Source organism: Pan troglodytes, chromosome 3 (assembly GCF_028858775.2).
Source record: "Pan troglodytes isolate AG18354 chromosome 3, NHGRI_mPanTro3-v2.0_pri, whole genome shotgun sequence".
Taxonomy (NCBI): domain Eukaryota; kingdom Metazoa; phylum Chordata; class Mammalia; order Primates; family Hominidae; genus Pan; species Pan troglodytes.
In genome coordinates this window covers 82,736,620-82,758,874 of record NC_072401.2, presented here as the reverse complement: position 1 = coordinate 82,758,874, position 22,255 = coordinate 82,736,620, and the positions used below count along the sequence as shown (strand labels likewise).

The 22,255-nt window shown below is 44.9% G+C and overlaps 2 protein-coding genes across 2 annotated transcripts; both read left to right on the top strand.

The window, feature by feature from the left end:
• The first annotated feature begins 9,462 nt into the window (after window positions 1-9,462).
• On the top strand, window positions 9,463-15,308 carry SLC10A4 (solute carrier family 10 member 4). The gene is made up of 3 exons (XM_016951778.2): window positions 9,463-10,271; window positions 11,052-11,262; window positions 14,543-15,308. Exons 1-3 carry the CDS (start codon window positions 9,682-9,684, stop codon window positions 15,053-15,055), a joined length of 1,314 nt encoding a protein of 437 aa, XP_016807267.1. The 5' UTR covers window positions 9,463-9,681; the 3' UTR covers window positions 15,056-15,308.
• Window positions 15,309-16,338: 1,030 nt separating this feature from the next.
• Window positions 16,339-20,509, top strand: ZAR1 (zygote arrest 1). Its single transcript, XM_001151745.6, has 4 exons — window positions 16,339-17,373; window positions 18,885-18,977; window positions 19,057-19,131; window positions 20,219-20,509. The coding sequence occupies exons 1-4, from the start codon at window positions 16,411-16,413 to the stop codon at window positions 20,360-20,362; spliced, it is 1,275 nt and encodes a 424-aa protein (XP_001151745.1). The 5' UTR covers window positions 16,339-16,410; the 3' UTR covers window positions 20,363-20,509.
• The last annotated feature ends 1,746 nt before the right edge of the window (window positions 20,510-22,255 follow it).

The following is a 22,255-nucleotide window of genomic DNA, read 5'->3' as shown; positions in this document are numbered from 1 at the left end:
TCACTTCCCTGCACAGAAAGCTTAGCTAACTTTCTGCTGTCAGCAAAATTAAGATCCAAGTGCTTTTCGTGCAATAGAAGCCCTAAATAATTTGCCCTACTACCCACTTTTCCATAGCTTGTTTCCTGTCCCTGCCACTTTGTTTTTTGTTTGTTTTTTGTTTTTTTTTTGACACGGAGTCTCGCTCTGTCACCCAGGTTGGAGTGCAGTGGTGGGATCTCGATCTTGGCTCACTTCAACCTCCACCTCCCGGGTTCAGGCGATTCTCCTGCCTCAGCGTCCTGAGTAGCTGGGATTACAGGTGCCTGCCACCACGCCTGGCTAATATTTGTATTTATAGTAGAGACAAGGTTTCACCATGTTTCAACATGTTTCACCATGTTGTTGCTCAGGCTGGTCTGGAACTCCTGACCTCAACCTCCCAAAGTGCTGGGACTGCAGGTGTGAGCCACTGTGCCTGGCCTGTCCCTGCCACTTTGTATCCACTCTCTGTTTCCAACATGGAAGTGATGTACTTCCATGACTTTTCTCAAGGTGTTCTCCTGCCCTGGAATGGCCTTTGCCTTTCTTCACATGTTGAAGTCTAGTGCTTCCTAGTTAATGATGCTTAGACTCCACATCTAGGATTCATCATTCCCATTTCTATTTGAACCTAAATATATAAAGTTCATCATAGAGTGCCTTGCATTGCAGTTGACTTACACTTAGAGCTTCAAGGTCTTTGAGAACACAAAACATACCTTAGACATGGTTAATGTTCTCTATCATTCCTACTGCCTAGCAAAACTTTGGGAGATTAATATACAGTTGTTAAATTGAATGGTTATAATACAGTGTTACCAAAAGAACTCTGAAAGTTTAGGAGTCAATGTCTACTAATTACAGACAACTATAAAATAATAGAAGAAAAAATATATATAATATATATTCCAAAATATCAGTTTTTTTTTAAGTTGTTTATATTTGGTCAGCTGTTAAGAGAGAGCCTAAGCAAGTATGATAAAAATGCTCAGGACCAATTCTTAATCCCCCATATCCAGCCCCCATTAAGTCAGGCACTGTTTTGCAGATGTAGTGGGGGAAAGCAGTGACCTTCTCCTCTGTCCCCTAGTCAATATTCTAGACAAGGCAGGGCAATGGATAGCAATGACAGGTGCTGGTGAGCAGCAGCTTTGGGTAATAATTCCCAGATCTCTTGAATGGCAAGACCAGTTCAATATTGGGAGTAAGAAAAGATGTACAAAACATAAAATTATTAACAGACCACGGTTCATCAGCATTCTTTACAATTCTACCAGTACCAATTAGTGAGCAAGAGGTTGTTTCTATGATTTGATTCCTGCATAATGGACAAGAAGTTTATAATTATTTCAAGAAAAATCTATCTTTGAAAGTTTCAAAATAACACTTTCTAAAATAAGAAATGTTAATGCTTATCAACTTTGTATGGTGTGACAGAAAATGAAATAGTCCAAACCCAAACCAATTAGTAGAGTCCAATTTTAATAAAATTTCTTTTTCTTTCATCTGTTTTTGCTATTGACTGTGTAGTCTGGTTACTCAACAAGAGGTAATTTTTCAGTAGTGAGCCTTGAAACATATCACTGGAGTTTTTTTTTATGTTTAGATCAAATAAATTCTCAGTTTAATATCCTGCTAGAGCTTTGTAGATATTGTTTTCTCCTTTTCAGTTTATCAGATGACAAATGCCTCCTGATACAAGACTTTCTGCCATACAAAGATAGTTGTGTGAAATCCCCAGGAAAGGCTTCAAAAACATGCACCAAAAACAAGTTGAAATGTTAGGTTAAAGAATAGATGAAAACAAGGATGGGACTGATCAAAGAATAGAAGATTAGTAGGGAAAAGAGAGAGTGAAAACAATCTTCCCATTAAAGCAAACTTTTGTTAAGCCTTGAAGAAATCTGTAGAAAGCTGAGCCCCTCTGGTACAGACTTGGAGATAACAGGAAAGGAGGGCCTGGAATAAATGAAACCTCAGTTGACACCTTGTTGGTAAGGACTAGGCAATTGAATCATATGATTTGAGAGCCGATGAGCTGGTACCTTTACAAAGCTGATTGCTGTATGAGATCTGACGTGTTATCAGAGCAAACAGGATAGGCCGGGGAGAGTCATGCGAGGACACGAGGAATCACAGCTTCAAAAATGCGGCAGGAGGTTTGGATGCAACAGCTACACACAGATCAACTTTGAGATGCCAAGATGATCTCAGCACAGGAGCTAGATTAGTTACAAGGCACAGAAAGTTATATTTTACATAGCTACCTGTTAGCTCTATGTGTATTTGGTAATGGTTAAGATCATCTCTAGGTATGGAAAGCTGGTCGTCCTTGATGATAGATGATGCTGTTAGCAATTGCTTGTTTTGTGGAAAAACTGAATGTAGCCCATACTTCCCCTTGGCCACATGAGTTTGAGGCTGCAATCCAGGAATATGGGCTACCTGCTTAGGGCTACCTTGAACTCTTATTACCTGAAGCTAACACAGTAAAGCCTTGGACTTGGAAATACCACCTAGAAAGTTATTGGATAACTAATGCTCCTTTTTTTTTTTAACCATTTCATAGAAATGGCCTTATTACTTAGGGACTCCTTCAGTTGCAACTTTAACTAGCTTGGCTAAAAGAAGAAGATTTAATAGCTCATATAACCAGCTAGGTGAGGAGTGTTGTTGGAAAGGACCAGAACAGGGTCTTGGTGTTGCCTGCACTTTCTCTTTTCCCCTCTCATCTCCTTTAATTCAGCTTTTATTTTTGGCTTTTTTCTCCCAGGCTGGGTGATATCATAAAATGAACCATAATTAGTAGCAGTTTCTGAGCTCACAATTTCCCAGCTTCTTAACTAGAGAGGAAAGGGCTCTTCCCCATGGCTCTTATTACAAAAAAAAAAAAAATCACAGGGAAGGATCCCAAGTGGCCAGGGTGGATCACGCTCCACCTCCAAATCAGTCACTGAGGGTAGAATATTGGTTCCTGGCATCACATCGAATGCAAAATTTAACTTTCACAAATTCAACTATGAGAATTAAATGAGGGAAAAACAAAAGAGAGATTGAATGAATGATATGTGAGCCAGGAAATATGAATCTGCAGCTACCAAGGTCAGCCTCAACTCCCTGCGCTTGTCATGGCCTGAGCATCTGGAAGAAAGATCAGAGGGTTCTTTCTTATACTCTGACCCCAAAGCCAGCCACTCCGCCTGGAAATCAGCTATTCCCATACTGGGGAAAGAATGTCATTGTGGCCTTGATGAAAAAAGATTATTTTATTGTTATAGGTATTTAAAGGATTTTCAAGGGCAAATATACTTACTTATAAATGAATTTCTCCCCACAAACTGATAATAAAATCTAAGCCCTGCTTAGGGCTACCTTGAACTCTTGTTAAGATGGGCTCAGAGTGGATATGGGAGGCTCATCCCTAAGCTATCACTGAAAACTTGGAAGTGGGGTCCTGTAGGAAGGGAGCAGCTTCCATTTGGACTTTATGGTAGGAGCCATTGGAGGTGTGATTCCTCCGACAACGGAGGGCCTATTTCCCAGAAGAATAGGGGAACAGTGCTGGGAGCAAAATAATTGAGATAAACAACATTGGACTCACTACAGAGGCGTCCACCGAGGGTGTAAGTGTCTCTAAGTGCCCTCCTCCATTTTGACATTCATGGGTCCACTTCCCCTCAGCTCCTCCCTGTGGCTTCCTGGTCCCATTGAGCGACCAGGATCACTTTTGTCATTGTCCAATTTACTTTCACTTCATTCTCAAAGTACTGCCTGCTCTAAGGTTCTTGTGTCTCAATGTTCCTCCCACTCAAACTGTTATTCAGCTACAAAACATATTTATCTCTGATACTGTGTTGCCCTCTCCACACAGAACCAGGCCCAAATTCCCTAGGGGACAAGAGAGGGCCTCAACCCACGCTGCCTCCTCTTCACCAATCCCCAGACAGCATCCCTAGCCCAGGCTTGTGCACCTCCTCTTTGCCCATCTAGTATATTTCTTGGAATTTAGGGTTTATTTTCTAAATGCATGGAGATCTTAGCCCCTGGAGGCCACCATGCCGTCTCAGTTTTCTAACAATCATCCGTCTCCAGGTAAGATTGCCAGGTGAAATATTTGAAACATCTTTATACTAAAAACGTATTTGTTGTTCATCTGAAATTCAAATGTAACTGGATGTCTTGTATTTTTATTTGCTATGTCTAACAACTCTACCAGTGAGGCTTCCATAAATATGACCTCTGCCTGGCTGGTCCACCAGGCCACCCAGACATTCCTGAGCAGGTTTTAATATGCTTGAGTTCACCATGAGCAGACAAGCCAGGCCCTCACTGATTTGGAGTATCCAGACTTTTGTGCCAAGTGTATAAATGTAATATTGGGAATTAGTAAGTGTTTTAAGAGTGGTATACTTTTTGGACACAGAAAATAATCTTTTGTTTTATCCATCATTAGTTAGTTATTAAAGAGTAATTAATGTTGTTAGAAATGGACTTTTTTATTCTGTAAAATAGACTTAATTATATAAAGCAAGTATAATCAACAGGCCATGTTGCTTTTAGATACAAATCAGCTAAGAACAATATTCCAGTCAGCTCTCCTGTTTGACGGATCTCTATTAAAAGCAAACCTTCCAGCTTCCTTTCAACAAAAGTGGCCAAAACAAACATGTCTGTACAATAGTCCCCCCTTATCCTCAGGGAATATGTCCTAAGACCCCAGTGGATGTCTGAATCTGTGGGTAGTACTGAACCCTATATATATCTACGTTTTTTCTATAAATACATACCTCTTACAAAGTTTAATTTATAAATTAGTTGCAGTAAAATATTAACAACAGTAACTGGTAATAAAATAGGACAATTATGACAATATGCCAGCATCACTACTGTTGCACTTTGGGGCCATTATTAAATGAAATAAGGATTCCTTGAACACAAGCACTGGAATACTGAGACAGTTGATCTGATTACTGAGCCTGCCTACTCAGTGACTAATGGCTGCCTGTCTACACTACCTACCCATTGGTCACTAATGCCAGGCACCTGTAACCCCAGATACTCGGAAGGCTGAGGCAGGAGAATCGCTTGAACCCGGGAGGCGGAGGTTGCAGTGAGCCAAGATCATGACACTGTACTCCAGCCTGGGCAACAGAAGGAGACCTGTCTCAAGAAAAAAGAAAAGAAAACAAAAAGGAATGCAAAAATCCTCCATAATCCAATATATTTTGGCCCAGTCTTTTTGAATGCAACTATATAAATACTTTTAAAGAAACTGGGGCCAAGAGCCACCCTGCAGTCTGCTATGACCATGCCTATGAATAGCCACTGCACTCCAGCCTGGACAATGTAACATCTCTAAAAAAATTTTTTCTAACAAAATACAAAAGAAAGAAATCAACATAAAACGGTACATAACTTGCTTTTTTCACATAAAAATATAACATGAAAATTTAAAATAGTTGCATAGTATTTATTCTATTATGTAAATAAAAAACAATTTACTCAACCAGTTGCATATTGTTGGATACTTAGGTTGTTTCTAATTTTTCTTCTACCAGTCTTATCGTTGTACTTAAATTGTCTGCAAGTCAGATGATTTCTGTAAATAGGCAAAATACATCATTTATAATATTTTTATTATTCAACTGAAAAAGTTCTATTTCACTAGTAGTTAAATAAGCACAAAATATGAAACTTTTAAAACAGCATATTGACAAAGATTCTTAAGGTAGCAGTACTTACTTCTGGAAATGCAATGGAAGAAGCCCTCAAACACCTTTGAGGGTGCTGAGGTACTGAATACAACTTCTGTGTACGCTTATTGCTTTTCTGCCTACTCAACATCCATTTTTCCTCTTTCTGTTAACAGCACCCACTATTCCTCTGAGGAATCCCTTCCCCAAATTTGAGTTGATGTGTCTTGAGTGGGGATGAGACCACTCCCTTGCTTGAGTGAAAGCATTCCATCCTATGGCCACAATGATTGGTTGAAGGATGGGTACACTTCTCTTGCCTATTTTCTATTTAATTTTTTAATTTAATTACTTCTACTTTTAAAAAGCCTTCTAGCTTCCTTTCAAGAAAAGTGGCCAAAACAAACATTAGTGTACAATAGTTCTCCCTTATTAATCCCAAGTTAACCCCAGGACTTTTATGAGAACTCCTGGAAGTAGGTGCTCTCTTTCCATGATTGTTTCTATGGTAGGATATATCCAAATTGATTGTATCCTTGCCACTGTAACATAATAGCATATATCTGAATCTTTTCCAATACTGAAAAATGGCATCTAATTGCTTCAATTTAATTGCTCTGGATACTAGTGAATGTGACTATTTTCATAAACATGTTGGCCGCTTGCATCTCTTTTGTGATCTTGTGTCTATTCATGTCATTTGCCTCTTTTCCTATAAAATAACACAATAAAACTTATAAATTAATCATAAATTTTCTCTTAATTTCTTAAATGATGTTTTTACTATAACAAAGTTGAAAGTTTTTATGTATCCATATCTACTGAGCTCCCCATTATGATTTCTTCTGTTACTTTTTTGCTTAGAAAAATTTTCCATATCCAAAGATGAGATAAACACTTGCCAATCTTTTTCTCTAGTATTTTGTTGCATTATTATTATTATAATAGTTAACCCTTTAATCTACTTGGAATTAGCTTTGGTATACACTGTGCCACAAAGCTCTAAATTTATTTTTCCCCAAATAGCTAGCTTAATTTCATCTTCCTTCCTTAATTTTTTTTTTGACACGGTTTGCTGTCACCCATGCCTGAGTACAGTGGCATGGTCATGGCTCACTGCAGCCTTGCCCTCCTGTGCTCAAGCGATCCTCCCACCTCAGCCTCCCAAATAGCTGGTACCACAGGCATATGCCACCACAGGCATGCGCCACCATGTCTGGCCAATTTTTGTAGTTTTTGTAGAGACAGGGTTTCACCATGTTGTCCAGGGTGGTGTCAAGTTCCTGGGCTCAAGAGATTTGCCCACCTTGGCCTCCCATAGGCGTGAGCCCCATGCCTGGCCATATTTTCTAAGTACTATGTTATCTCTCCCTTTTACATATTGTTTCCCCCTTGGGAAAAGAATACTTCACTTCACCAGTGTCACCACACCAGTGTCATCACACCTGGAGAATGGGCTTAAACCTAATCCTGGGGTTTTCTCATACATAGTGAGGAAGATGAGAAAGAAGGGGAGGCCAGAGCACCTGTTTTCTTTACAATGACAATCACCCCATCAGCAGGAGTGACATCAGGTCTGTAGGTCCCAAGAATCCCCCAAGATTGCAGGTGCAACATGCCCCATGATTTACAATCGCAGCCCATCATCCCCTTCTTTTTTATTTTTTCAGATGGAGTCTCAGTCTGTCATCCAGGCTGGAGTGCAGTGTCACGATCTTGGCTCTCTGCAAACTCCACCTCCCAGGTTCAAGCAATTCTCCTGCCTCAGCCTCCTGAGTAGCTGGGACTACAGGCACACACCACCATGCCCAACTAATTTTTGTCTTTTTAGTCCAGATGGGGTTTCACCATGTTGGCCAGGCTGGTCTCGAATTCCTGTCTTCAAGTGATCCGCCTGTCTCAGCCTCCCAAATTGCTGGGATTGCAGACAAAAGCCATGATGCCAGGCCCCTTTCTGTTTTCAGTCTTCGCCCATTGCACAAGTTGCCTCCCAAGTCCCTCCCTAAACCCTGAGAGGAGGTAGTTGGATGAGTTGAGTTGGTCTGCCTCTAATTACTGCTTATTTAATGTGATTGTGAATTTTAATATCATTAACACGATGAGGGTTTCTGAGGCAAATAGGAGTGGTGCCTGCACAGTTGGCTTCAGCTGGATCCCTTGCCATTTGTGTTCTTGGCTTATCTCATTCTGTGGTTTCAAGACTGTGAAGGCTCAGCAGTGCCTTCCCTCCTTATCTTGTCTGTTTCTCCACACATCTTCCCTGGGTCTACTAATGTAATGGTTGGGTAGCATGGATCATTGTATATCTGAATATCTTTCTTTTTACCTACATAAGCTGACATGTCAACTTAAAATATTTTTGGTCACAACCCACTTCCTTTAAAGTTTAGCTCACTGAAGTTTTTTTTTCTGGGTTTAGTGTTTTGGAAAAGTGTAAGGGTACATTATCCTCCTAGATTCTTGCAAAAGCTCTGCCCTCATGGAATTTACAGTCCAAAAGAGAAAAAATAAATTATTTGTGATGAAGAGTGCAATATGCTTTGCATTTGCAAAGTCTTACTTTTCATAGTCTCCATCATCTTCATGAGATTTGGGGAGGAGGAAAGGCTCAGCCCACCCTTGGGTAATAGAAGTCACTCTGTGCCAGGACAGGAGTTAGGGAAAAGTTCCCCGATAGAAGAATTCACTATATCTTGGCTCCTTGTGAAAGCAACCCTGGGCTAAGACTGAGCCTTGATTTCATTCTAGAAATTCCTGTTGGTTTTCACAACTCAACTGACTATCACTTTATGGTCACCCCCAGGGAGCTAGATGCCTCCTTAACAGGCCCCACCTGGTTGGTAAGCAGCGAAATTATTTTCCTTTCTACATGCCATCTAGTGACTGACTTAAAAGTTGTTGCATCTCCATTCCTAAGAGCTCTGCTTTTGAATTGTTTTGGGATAAACCTGTCTCAAGCAGGGAATCTCGGCACTTTATTTCTTTTCACTCCTTTAATCCTAATGCCAGGGCCTTACTCATAAAGCTTCGTAAATCTGTGGCCACTGAAATATCCTCTCTCCACCTGCCAATAACTTCTTAAACACACATTTTTCATGGAAATTGTTATTAGCCAAGCTCTTCTCTGCCCTCTTTAGGGACACATCGCCGTGCAGATTCAGCCAGGTACTTGTGGGTTCGGTTGATAAGGCTGAGAATTCCTCGTTCCTCAGTTTCCTCGTTTGTAAAAATCGAGCTTGTAAAAATGGTATCTATCTCACGGCTTTGCTGTAAGACTCGAATGAAATAATGCACACGCACTTGCACAAAACCCGCTATATTATTATTACATTCTACTTTAAGACTGAAAATCATGCAAAAAATTGTTTGCAAATTCAAGCCAGATATCGTGTCATGCTTACTAGAGAATCGCTCATATTAAGTCAAGCACCCCTCTTAGGGCTGCAGGCTATAGGAACAGTTTCTACCATGAGCGTGCATCGATGAGGTTATCCACCCACCCCCTCCACTTTGTGTGTCTGGGTCTCCAGATTTCATTATAAAGAGGCAGAGCCCATCAGAGAACTTGATCGGCAGCCAGGAACGGTTTTTTCCTGCTCTGGTCCTTTGTCAGGTCTTTGTTCCGCCCCTGGCTACACTCTAACAGAACCACTTACTGGCGATTCACAGGAGGGGACCGGGCGGCAGGGCGGGGCGGGGCCTGCGGGGCGCGGGGCCGGGGCGCGGAGCCGGCGCAGCGATTGGGTTCACCCGGGGGGCCGCGCTGCGCGGAGTGCCAGGCTGCGGGCGGCTGCAGACCTGGGAGCGGAGACCGGCCCGCCGCCCCCGACGCCGCCGAGCACGTCAGCGGCGCGCAGCCGGGGCTCGGAGACCGACGGGCAGAACGACGGGCGGCGGCTGCGGCGACCGCGGGACGGCGAGAGGCACGCGGCGGGAGGGGACCGGAATCCGCAGCTCCGGCCGCGCCATGGACGGCAACGACAACGTGACCCTGCTCTTCGCCCCTCTGCTGCGGGACAACTACACCCTGGCGCCCAATGCCAGCAGCCTGGGCCCCGGCACGGACCTCGCCCTCGCCCCTGCCTCCAGCGCCGGCCCCGGCCCTGGGCTCAGCCTCGGGCCGGGTCCGAGCTTCGGCTTCAGCCCCGGCCCCACTCCGACCCCGGAGCCCACGACCAGCGGCCTCGCGGGCGGCGCGGCGAGCCACGGCCCTTCCCCGTTCCCTCGGCCCTGGGCGCCCCACGCGCTCCCGTTCTGGGACACGCCGCTGAACCACGGGCTGAACGTGTTCGTGGGCGCCGCCCTGTGCATCACCATGCTGGGCCTGGGCTGCACGGTAGACGTGAACCACTTCGGGGCGCACGTCCGCCGGCCCGTGGGCGCGCTGCTGGCAGCAATCTGCCAGTTCGGCCTCCTGCCGCTGCTGGCCTTCCTGCTGGCCCTCGCCTTCAAGCTGGACGAGGTGGCCGCCGTGGCGGTGCTCCTGTGTGGCTGCTGTCCCGGCGGCAATCTCTCCAATCTTATGTCCCTGCTGGTTGACGGCGACATGAACCTCAGGTACGGATCTTTCTATTCCTTGGGCATCTGTCTCATCCCAGACGCGCGTTTACGGCCGTGGGCTCACGACGAAGGACAGAGGCAGTGGAGGGGTTGGAATTAGGCGTGGAGGAAGGAGGAGAAAAGGAGAGGAAGTTGATGACGCCCCGGCTTTAGAAGTCAAGGCCGACCTGCAGGTTGTGCTGCTAGGGGAGCAAGCTAGACGGCGAGGGGGCTGCTCCAAGGCTGGGATTCCATGCGCAGCGCGGCCCTTCAGCAGGGTCCCTCGCCGTCCTCCCCGAGCGTCGGGGTGGCAGCGCAGGTCGTTGTCCAGTGGAAGACAAAGAGAAGGGGGAGTCTGAACTAGAACTCGCCGGCAACGTAAAAGTAAAATAGGGCTACTGGCCCGTCAGAGAAAGTAATCTCACATAGAGTGCAGGATTGTTGAGTTCGACCAACAAGTAGCAGTCAGCAGCTTTACCATGGCTTACCTTGCAGGGGGCTTGCAAGGAAGAACGTTCCTTCCCCTCAGAATCATCCAGGCTCAATAGACTTTATAATGTCGAGGGCAGCAGTACCGAGACAGGGGGCTTGTTTTTCCTCCCTGCCTTGGGTTCATAATTCCATCGGTGTTAGACGTGCTGCTCTCTTGGCACTCTCCTCGGATGTAGGTTCTGCCCAGACTTCAACCCCGGGACTTGCAGTCTCCCCGTTCCACCTCTACTCAACATACAAGAAAAAGGTTAGCTGGCTGTTTGACTCAAAGCTCGTTCTGATTTCTGCACATTCCCTTTTCTGCAGCATCATCATGACCATCTCCTCCACGCTTCTGGCCCTCGTCTTGATGCCCCTGTGCCTGTGGATCTACAGCTGGGCTTGGATCAACACCCCTATCGTGCAGTTACTACCCCTAGGGACCGTGACCCTGACTCTCTGCAGCACTCTCATACCTATCGGGTTGGGCGTCTTCATTCGCTACAAATACAGCCGGGTGGCTGACTACATTGTGAAGGTAAGGCCCCCTCTTCCCTTTCCATACTAGCTTGGAGAGCCCTTGATCTCTGACCCACAGCAGAAATGTTAGGAAGTTTGGAGAAGGCGGAAAGGAAGAAAAGGACTTGGAAGTAGTTGCATGGATAAAATTTATTTTAAAAAGTTTATGCTACAAAGATAACTTCCACTTTTGGGATTCCTAGAATGACAGCTTTAATTAAGACACAGCTTAATCAAAACCAGCATAAGAGAACTATCAGTACTCATTGGAAGGAAACAGATCATAGCAGGGTGGGGAAGATGACAGTGTAATTAAATGGCAACATATTTTCCACTAATTGTATATAATTAAACATAAAAGCAGATTAAATAAAATTACTTTAATAGAATTGGTGCAGTATTTTAGAAATGCATGGCTATCTTTTCAAAAATGGAACTCTAATTCTGAGAAACTCTGTAGTAGGTTCCTTTAACATTTTATTAAATTTTTAAAAGTAAGTTGATACTAATAGGACAAAAAGTAATGGAAAAGTTACATTGTAGTAATAGAACACACAAAATATTGGCTTTAAAGCACAAAATAAAATTGGGTCCTGGATAAATAATGGAGGTTATGTTGACCTTACTAAATGTGTTTCTTTTTCTTTCTCCATTGCAATATTTTATATGGCTTCTAAAGCTAGTGAAAAGATAGGGGATTTCTATAATTTGTGCAATATTTCTCCTAAGGCTTTGATTTTTTAAAAAATGAATGCTTTCTGTAGCAGTAGAGATTTTAATAGTTTAGTAGATTCTAGTAGTTGACTGGAGGAAAAAAAAATCTTTGTAAAATTAAGCTGTCTTTGAAAATTCAAAAACAGTAGCGAAAAAGAATAAACCATGACCAGGATGCTGACTTCAGGTAATTAATCAAATAAAATACGTAACTATTACTGCAAAATGCACAGGCAAATTCCTTTAGACAAATGAAGAGAAAAAGAGCCACCCTAATGTTTCAATTATGTAGATTCAAGAAGACATAATCTTTTATTTTACTTATTTTCTAAAGTAATTTGATTATATAGAGTCAGCTTTTATTAATATGAAAAGTAGAGAGTTCTTTTCTGTGCATATATCCAGGCTTGAGTAAAAGAAATCCTGCTCCATAATGCACATGTATATGTGAATGTAAAAATGTATGTGTACATGTAAATATGCATATATTAATACCTGTAATATATACTCATAGATACGCTTGAGATGCATTAAGAACTTGTTAATCTTAATCATTAAGCTAATGCTATTAATGTGATGGCATTTACTATAAAACCTTAGGAAGTCTAAGAGAAAGTCAATCAAATGACCTATTTACACACCCAAAACAAGAAATATATTTAATATAAATATATTAATAAATTAATATATTTAATATTTAAATATAATAGACATAAGATTAGCTACCTTTGAATTTAAGGTTAACCTAGCCCTATTCTTTAATTAACACACTATTAAGAAACGGTTTATATAATTGTTACACCTTTGCAAACACTTCAAAATGAGCATTCAATGTCAATGCTTGCCCAAATGATTTAAAATAGTTCTAAGGGACTTTGGAGCCAATATTTCAAAATGAAGAAATCAGACTGTTTGTCAGTGCTTTCAATGTGACATACTTTGAAATGGTATGCTTTTACATGTAATAGCTTGGTTTCTGCCAATTTTGCATCTGTAGTATCTGTACCTTATATAATAATTATTGCAGCATCCTCTAGGGTAGAATTTGTGACCAGCTCAGATAAATTTTAAATAATTTTTTAAGAGTGTAGAGTTATGCCATTCCCGAAGACTGCAAAAGGGATATCCCAGCTATCCAGGGAACCAGAAGCAACATTTAAGCTGTTCTCTCTGGATCTAGTTTCCTTTCCCTGCCCACTCCTCATTAAAAAAAAATAAGTTAACTACCAATATGAAGGAGAACTAGGAGAGGAATTTTTAGATTTCCGCCTTACAATTCATACAGACTGTTTTATTTGAATGAGTGAAATGTACCAGTCAGAACATCAAGATGACACGTTTTATACAGAAGTCAGTTGTACTGTATCCGAAATCCATCTATTGTAATAATACCTAAGCATCATTAGAGACTTACAGATGGGAGGTTTCTCATGAACAAATAAAAAAGGGGAAAGTTGCCAAATTGCAAAGAATTCTTCACATATTTATTTACATTTTTCTCTCTTACATAATCTAAGAGTAGGTAATTGTTTCAATATTGCAAGCAATCCTCTGCAGTATATTTTGAGGGTTAAAAAGATCACACACTGAGCGTCAGACATTTTAATCAAGTTTCACAAGTTTTAACTCATGTAAAATGAGAACTAATTTCTTATGGAAAACACGGGGTTCAGTTCAGGGAAAGTAAACATCCACTTGTCTGCTCTGATGATCAGACCATACCTGGGGTATTAGGTTCAGTTCTAAATGCCCTGTTTTTAAGAGGCACATTCACATATGAAACACATGCTCAGAACAGTCAGGATACCAAAACAAAGTTATGTGATGGAGGTTTAAGTCTGGGGATGATCTGCCTGAAGAAGAGTAGCCTTCCCCTGATAACCAGTTTTTAAGCTTTTGAAGAGCTGTTTTTCAGAAAAAAAGCTTTTGAAGGCTATTTTTTTTTTGAAGAGCTTTTTTTTTTTTTTTTTTTTTTTTTGGTGAGATGGAGTGTTGCTCTGTCACCCAGGCTGGAGTGCAGTGGCGCGATCTCTGCTCACTGCAACCTCCACCTCCCAGGTTCAAGCAATTCTCTGCCTCAGCATCCCGAGTAGCTGGGATTACAGGCATTCACCATCACACCTGGCTAATTTTTGTATTTTTAGTAGAGACAGTGTTTCACCATCTTGGCCAGCCTGGTCTTCAACTCCTGACCTCATAATCCACCCACCTTAGCCTCCCAAAGTGCTGGGATTACAGGTGTGAGCCACCGCGCCTGGCCAGAAAAGCTGGGTTTTTTTGTTTGTTTTTTGTTTTTGAAGAGCTGGTCTCTGTCGCTCCTGAGAGCCTATATCCAACTCAATGGCTAGAGGTTATAGAAGGCAAATTGTCCCTCGACATAAGGACAGGCCTCCAAACAATCAGAGCTGCCCAATGTGGCTCTGGATGCTTCCTGAAGAGGTGGCCTGCCCATCTTCAGAAATATTCTGTCAAAGGTCTCCATTTTGTGTTGGAGAGCATACTAGATGGGTGTTTTCTTCCGTGAGCTTAGGATTCTCTCACCTGAGTTCATCTTCAACCATCTCATTGTAATTTTCTATTACTAGGTTTCCCTGTGGTCTCTGCTAGTGACTCTGGTGGTCCTTTTCATAATGACCGGCACTATGTTAGGACCTGAACTGCTGGCAAGTATCCCTGCAGCTGTTTATGTGATAGCAATTTTTATGCCTTTGGCAGGCTACGCTTCAGGTTATGGTTTAGCTACTCTCTTCCATCTTCCACCCAACTGCAAGAGGACTGTATGTCTGGAAACAGGTAGTCAGAATGTGCAGCTCTGTACAGCCATTCTAAAACTGGCCTTTCCACCGCAATTCATAGGAAGCATGTACATGTTTCCTTTGCTGTATGCACTTTTCCAGTCTGCAGAAGCGGGGATTTTTGTTTTAATCTATAAAATGTATGGAAGTGAAATGTTGCACAAGCGAGATCCTCTAGATGAAGATGAAGATACAGATATTTCTTATAAAAAACTAAAAGAAGAGGAAATGGCAGACACTTCCTATGGCACAGTGAAAGCAGAAAATATAATAATGATGGAAACCGCTCAGACTTCTCTCTAAATGTGGAGATACACAGGAGCTTCTATCTTGCTGAAATATTGCTTCATATTTATGGCCTGTGGTAGTGCACATGGTTAACATAAAAGATAACACTGGTTCACATCATACATGTAACAATTCTGATCTTTTTAAGGTTCACTGGTGTATTAACCAAACGTTGTCACAAATTACAAATCAATGCTGTAATATAATTTGCACCTGGAATGGCTAACGTGAAGCCTGAATTAAATGTGGTTTTTAGTTTTTACCATCACCAATTTCTATGACTGTTGCAAATACAGAAACTATTAGAAAACAGGGTCTTGGAAATGTAGAATTTTGGCACACTATGAGGAAAAACAAGCTATCTTTGTAAAGCATAATTGAGTTTAATGTAATTGTTGTAAAAAAAAAAAAGTGTGCTTGCTCTACTTAAAATTCCTCACAATGTTGAATTTTGACCTGTATTCAGAAGAATTCCAAAACAGGTCAGTTAAATAAGGAAATATAGTATTTGTCAAACCAGTATCAGAGAAAAGTTACATTAATGTATTTGATTACTTGATCTGGTATCTACTTATTAATGAATAATCAACATTTTTCTAGTGGACAAGCCATGTTCTTTTCGACTGGTCTTCTGCATTTATGTAAACACACCCCAAATCAATTTATCTTTTGTAGGAATGATTTGGTTGGGAAATTTTTCAGAACCGCTCTGGAGCAGAACAAAACGGTACCTCCCGGTCACCATTGGGACTGGGGGAAGGGACACGCTCCAGGGGAGAAAACAATTCGCCTAGATGAAGATCCCTGGGTGGTTCTCCATGCACTCGCCGAGGGGGCTCAGTGGGTAGCCTCTTAGAGCAGCTCTGAGATTAAACTTATCATCTGAGTTAACGGGTAATAGACCCAGAACAGTTCCCAAACCTTGGCACTTTCGCTCACTTAGCCAGAGGCACTCGGCCTGGCCTCGGCTTCCCGGTGAGGGAGCGGGGGTTGGGGGGGATGCGCAGGCACCTGGAACAATCAGGGCACCGGGAGAAGCCGGCTCAGCTGATGCCGGTGATGAGTTTCTCTCATTGAAATCCTCCTCACCTCGGGCGCCTTGGTTCCCTTACGGATCAGCCCTTTCATCACAAAGAAAGCCCTCTTTCCAGATCATCTAAGGGTCATTGTGCCAACATCCGGGCGTGGAGAGTTTCCGTAGGGAGAAGGACGAAGAGGGGCCCCCTCGGCGGGGACGCGGGCCGGTTGCTGGAAGGGCGTGGAGGGCGGTGCAGCGTGCGAGCCCCCGCCGAGGGCCATCCCCGCCTCCGCTCGGCCGCCCGGGCAAGTCGCCTATTTAGGGTGCGGCGGCGGGCGGGAGCAGTGCGCCCATGGCGGCCCTGGGGGACGAGGTGCTGGACGGTTACGTGTTCCCGGCGTGCCCCCCCTGCTCGTACCGGTACCCATACCCCGCGGCCACCAAGGGCAAGGGCGCGGCGGGCGGCAGCTGGCAGCACCGCGGCAGGGGCTGCCTTCCCGCCTCCTCCCCCTGCTCGGCGGGCGCGGCCTCGTTGTCCTTCCCGGGCTGCGGGCGGCTGACGGCCGCCGAGTACTTCGACAGCTACCAGCGGGAGCAGCTCATGGCTCTCCTGGCGCAGGTGGGGCCGGGTCTCGGGCCGCGCGCCCGCAGGGCCGGCAGCTGCGACGTGGCGGTGCAGGTGAGCCCGCGCATCGACGCGGCGGTACAGTGCTCGCTGGGGAGGCGCACGCTGCAGCGCCGGGCCCGCGACCCCGAGTCCCCGGCCGGCCCCGGGGCCGAGGGCACCACGGGTGGCGGCTCTTTCTCCCAGCAGCCAGCCCGTCGAGGCCTGGAGCAGGGCAGCCCCCAGAACGGCACCCCGCGGCCCATGCGCTTCCCGCGCACCGTCGCCGTGTACTCGCCCCTGGCCTTGCGCCGTCTCACTGCCTTCCTGGAGGGGCCCGGGCCCGCGGCGGGCGAGCAGAGGTCCGGGGCGTCGGACGGAGAGGGGGGGCCGCCGCCCGCGCGGCTTCAAGGCCCGGAGGAGGGGGAGGTGTGGACGAGGAAGGCGCCCCGGCGGCCGCAGTCCGACGACGACGGCGAGGCCCAGGCCGCAGTCCGAGCGAGCTGGGAGCAGCCGGCCGACGGTCCCGAGCTGCCGCCGCGAGAGGCCCAGGAGGGCGAGGCGGCTCCGCGGTCGGCGCTAAGGAGCCCGGGGCAACCTCCGTCGGCGGGGAGGGCCCGAGACGGCGGCGACGGACGGGAGGCGGCCGTCGCGGGAGAGGGGCCGTCGCTACGGAGCCCGGAGCTGGGCAAGGAGCGGCTGCGCTTCCAGGTAAAGCCTAGGGCGGTCAGGGCACAGGGGAGCCCGGGGGTGCGGGTGTCTTCCTTGGGCCTGGCCCTGTGACTGCTTCGGGCACTCGGAGGTGCGGCGCTTCCCTAAGCGTGGGCCACTTCCGTATTTCCGAGACAGCCAATGACCGCGGTAGGTGTCTTCCTTGACAGCACAGTCTCATGTCCCCGACATCCAGACTTACTCGTGGCGGCTGCTCCACAGGCTGGCCAGGGCGACGCCCTTGGGACGTTCTTATAACCCACATATTTGCACTGTAAACCTCGCGCAGTGGGCGCATAGGCCAGCCCTGACCGCACGGTTGGATTACCTATCAGTAGGCACAACTGAACTTCGGAGCACTTGCCGGCTGGAGAGTCGATTCCCAAGGATCCCTCTCTCCCATTTCCGCACTGGATGTGGCAAAAACCCTTCAACTGCTGGGATTCTGGTCAGCAATTCTGATTTCTCCTTTACGAGCTTCCAGGCTATTGGAAAGCTGGAGCTCCTAAAATGCCCCTTCCTAGGAATTTGCTTTGCTTTTAAAAAGCACCCCCAACTCAGAAATCCAATACTGCGAAAGCATTTGGACTGCTCAGTGTTGCTGCCCGAGGGCAGCAGGCTGAAACTTTAAAGGGCTGGGGCACGCAGAGGGCAGTTGTGACCTAGCAGAAGTGGAAAGGCACAAGAGGTGGTAAGAAGCCCGAGGGAGTCCCTCGCGGTCTCTTCCACGGCCACCACAGGCTGGTATTCCTTTTGAGGGGCGGGGTTGGTGGCGGTAGGCTGATTGTGCGAGGAGTGAATCGAGAGGCCAGGGCTTTCCAGCGTGGCTGTGCAGGAGCTGTGTGTGATCTTAGGCCAGTCATAACCTTTCTGGACTTAGCGCAGTCTCACAGGTGAGCAGACTGAATTAAGTGCTCCCCAGAGTTCCTTCCAATTCTGAAAGGCTAACTCTAAAAACGTGTGTATAACTGCTTGCTTACTGGGAGGAAAGAAGGGAAGTTTAAGTAACACTACTTTTGTTCATATTGAATATGAATTATGGCTTACGTACGATTTAGGTTCCTGGCACTACTGTTTGGGAATTAACTAGCAGCATGAAGAATGTGATCTTGGGTGAACCTTTAAAGTTCCTTAGATGTGGAGTCTTATTTTTCTTCAGCTTAATACATGTGTGCATAGTCTAAGATCAGGCTTTATCTTAAAAGGCCTCCCTACAGAATCCCAAACTTTAGAGAACTGTTTATTATGTCCCTACTTATTCGTTTATTAGCCAGCCTTATGAACTGAGTTAATCTGGTATATGAACTCTAAGGCCCATGCTTGCTTAATTGTTTGACTAGGCTATTAAGCTCACTTAATTACTGTATTGAAGAGGCGTACCCAAACCTGACCTGCTTTCTTTCATGATCTGAAGTTGCCAATTTCAAATATCAAGTAGATCCTTCCCAACGTCTGAAATGAAGGATAATTGAGGTGTTTTGTTGGTTAAATTGACATATCCTGTTGTTCAGTTCTTAGAGCAGAAATATGGCTATTACCATTGCAAGGACTGCAACATCCGCTGGGAGAGTGCTTATGTGTGGTGTGTACAGGGAACTAACAAGGTAAGAAATACCAGGTAACTGGCATCTTCTTGCTGAAAGTGTCAAGGCGATTTTAAGTTTATCCTCTTTGTCATCACAGGTTTACTTCAAACAGTTTTGCAGAACTTGTCAGAAGTCTTATAACCCTTACCGAGTGGAGGATATCACCTGTCAAGTAAATCAGATGTTTTGCATTTTGTCTGACCTGGGCAGTCGTCGAGGGTTTTTAGTATAGTTTGAGTATACTTCCAAAAAGAGGCCAGGCCCCCAGACCTTAGGTTTCAACTGGCTTTTGTTAGGAGTGGTAGAAACAATACTCAGCTGGGAAACGGGGCCTTGGTGTTAGCTTCTTTCTGGCCTTGCAAATCTTGCTGTTGTTAACCTCTTCTAAAACTGTTAACCTCACTTGCAATATGGAAGAATACTTGTCTTACTTGCTACTTAGTCTAATGTATAAGAAAATCAACAAAAACATGCTTGTCAGCTAACATGAGGTAGTCAAGGTTGACTGTTTTACCGAAACGCTTCTTATGAAGCACAACCTTAAAGTACTTAAGCACAGGGGGTTAGTTTGTCTTGCCTGAAAGCTCACAAAGGGACAGTTTAAGATAAATCTAAGTTGTCTAGCTGTATGGGGAGTTGACTATAATGGTAAGCAAGCAATATGTTAACTAAGCATTGCTTAAGCGCTTGCTTGCTATTAACTGTGCTAAGGGGCTTAGCTAATCTTTAAGAGGAAAGAAGTGACTACATTCGCCTCTTATCACACAGCTAATGGAGTCTGAATTGCCAGTTAAGACAGCCTAATCAATACACTTGACCCACGTTGGATATTTAGAAGCATTAACACCCTGGGGTGGTGGAGAGAAACTAAGTATGGAAAGCCACTTAGAATCACTTAGATCAGGGCTGGGCATGTTTCTAAAAGAGGATGCCTTAACCACTCTGCTCTTGGTGTTCATTGTCAAATTCATCCCTGACTTGTTCTCTACCCTTTCTCTTAAACAGTTGTTGTAAAAGAAATTTCACAATTCATAATTGGATCTGATGCAATATAGCAGCACTACAGCATGGTTAAACACCCACTATTCCTAGCCCTGTCATTGCTACGTAGGTAGGGATGTAGGGGGAAAACAAGATTACTATGGGACCTTGCTTAGAGCACATTCATAAGTACTTGAATGGACTAGAAAAATGTTGAAGTCCTAGGAAATCACTAAGGGTTTATCTTCTGTATGCCCTTCTGTATTTTTTTCCCCCAGAGTTGTAAACAAACGAGATGTTCCTGCCCAGTAAAACTTCGCCACGTGGACCCTAAACGGCCCCACCGTCAAGATTTGTGCGGTAGATGCAAAGGCAAACGCCTGTCCTGTGACAGCACTTTCAGCTTCAAATACATCATTTAGGTGAAAGTCAGTGTTGCTGTGCATGCGCTGATGGAGTAGACGAGTGAGCTTTTCCGTGCCTCTCCTCTCCACCTCTCCCTTCTCAAAATACTTCATGAAAGGCAGTGTATTCTGAAAAAGCCTTCAAATAAAGGTATTGCAACATGATTTATACATTGCATAAAATCTGTCTTTGAAAATAAAGTTTCAAGAGCGCTTGTCTTGTGCTAACAGTCTGGGCCTGTCACTTCACCTTTATGAATGCTTGCTGATGGCATAGAGTGGGCCAGGCTCTGAGTTAGGCTGCAGCCACTTGGAAAACAATTTAGGGGGGTGCTTGTAGACGAGGTCTACTTATTTAGGCAGGTCTGGAGGACTGAAGCTTAGAAGGAAGTTAACTGAATAAAAAGCCGCCTAGCGATCGCGCCACTGCACTCCAGCCTGGGTGACAGAATGAGACTCCATCCCAAAAAAAAAAAAGCTGCCTAGCTGTAACATTAAGGCATTCTTTTGGGAGAGGTGGAGGCAGAGCCATTTATTGGTTGCATGAGACCGTTGGAGGTTAACGTTGAGTAAGAATGCTGAGTGGCGGTGATGGGGTAGGTAAAGGCTTTAGTGTCCAGGTGACCTTAGGAGGTAAGCTACTAGGTGGAGGGAGGCTGGGAAAACTAACCTGGCTCACTAGTCAGTTTCACAAATGTGGCAAAAGTGGGGCTTGGAACAGGGTGGCTGTGGGCAGCTAGCTGCTTTTAAGACACTGAATAACCTATCAAGTAGACTTTGTGTTTCTTCAAAGCCTTTTTTTTTTTTTTTTTTAAAGTAGGCCTCCTAAAATGCACTTAAAGATGTCAAGTTAGAGGTGTAGGCCTTAGCTTTTGTCTTCACTGACTTAGTGCTAGTCGGGATGCTAGACTCTAACTGCGTCTAGTAGCTTCTCATGACAACACTGAGGCCCCACTGCCAGAATGTTCCTAGTTGAGGATGGGACTGAGTTTAGAGCCTCAGGTGCATCTGATGAAATTAAAGTTGTAGTATTGGTTTAATTACAGAAACCATATAATTGGAACCATGTGCTAATTATGCCTCCAATTCTCTAACATCCCACTTAAGTGAACCCCTTACTACCTTAGGCCATAGGACTAAGTCTTAACATCTTGGACACTTGTTAAAAGGGACCAAAGTGGGTTTGAGGTCTCCATAGAATCCGTATCTCAAGGGGAAAGGCCCACCTGCATCAATGTGGACAGAGATGGTGCGTGTAAAATGCAGATTACTGGGCACCTGTCCTACCTACATTTGAAGCATGAGAACCTGTGCTCGGTGGAGAAGAGGTGTTATCTCATGGAGCTTCCAGTAGAGTGGGCAGATGGCCACTAGTTTTTATATAAATGTAAAACTGAGGTTCTGACCTGTGATCTGCTTATGTGCCTCTGCAGTAAGGGACCTGACTTAGGGAGATCAGGGAAGCCCTGCTTACAAGAATGATACCTCAGCTAAGCTCCAGTTCGAATGAGTCGAATGAGGCAAAAATGGAGAGGGGAAAATTTCCAGATTAGGGTAACAACAATCTGCAAAAGCCCTGTGGTAGAAAACAACCAGGGGGAGGCCACAGTGTGAGAATACTTTGGAGGACATGCCAGGTGAATCTAGCAGCGCCAGACTGGAAGGGTGTTTTAGGCCTTCATTAGGAGGATGGTCTCTACTGGAGTGCAGGGGCTACTCACAGGCATTATCAGGGAACACCACGGCCTCAAGCTCCTGGGCTCAAGTGATCCATCCTCCTGGCTCAGCCTCTCAAGTGGCTGGGACTACAGGCACTTTGCCAGGCTGCACTAAAAGGTTTTAAAGGTATGGTGGGGATAGTGGGGCATGGTGGCATATAGATTAAAAAATCACTCCAGCTGTACAGTGGAT

Bases quoted from the DNA above. Each gene is read 5' to 3' on its own strand.
- SLC10A4 (XM_016951778.2), top strand. From the start codon at position 9,682: ATGGACGGCAACGACAACGTGACCCTGCTCTTCGCCCCTCTGCTGCGG. The intron at 10,272-11,051 runs GTACGGATCTTT...CCTTTTCTGCAG, and splicing joins GACGGCGACATGAACCTCAG to CATCATCATGACCATCTCCT. The intron at 11,263-14,542 runs GTAAGGCCCCCT...TTCTATTACTAG, and splicing joins TGGCTGACTACATTGTGAAG to GTTTCCCTGTGGTCTCTGCT.
- ZAR1 (XM_001151745.6), top strand. From the start codon at position 16,411: ATGGCGGCCCTGGGGGACGAGGTGCTGGACGGTTACGTGTTCCCGGCG. The intron at 18,978-19,056 runs GTAAGAAATACC...TTGTCATCACAG, and splicing joins GTGTACAGGGAACTAACAAG to GTTTACTTCAAACAGTTTTG. The intron at 19,132-20,218 runs GTAAATCAGATG...TTTTTCCCCCAG, and splicing joins TGGAGGATATCACCTGTCAA to AGTTGTAAACAAACGAGATG.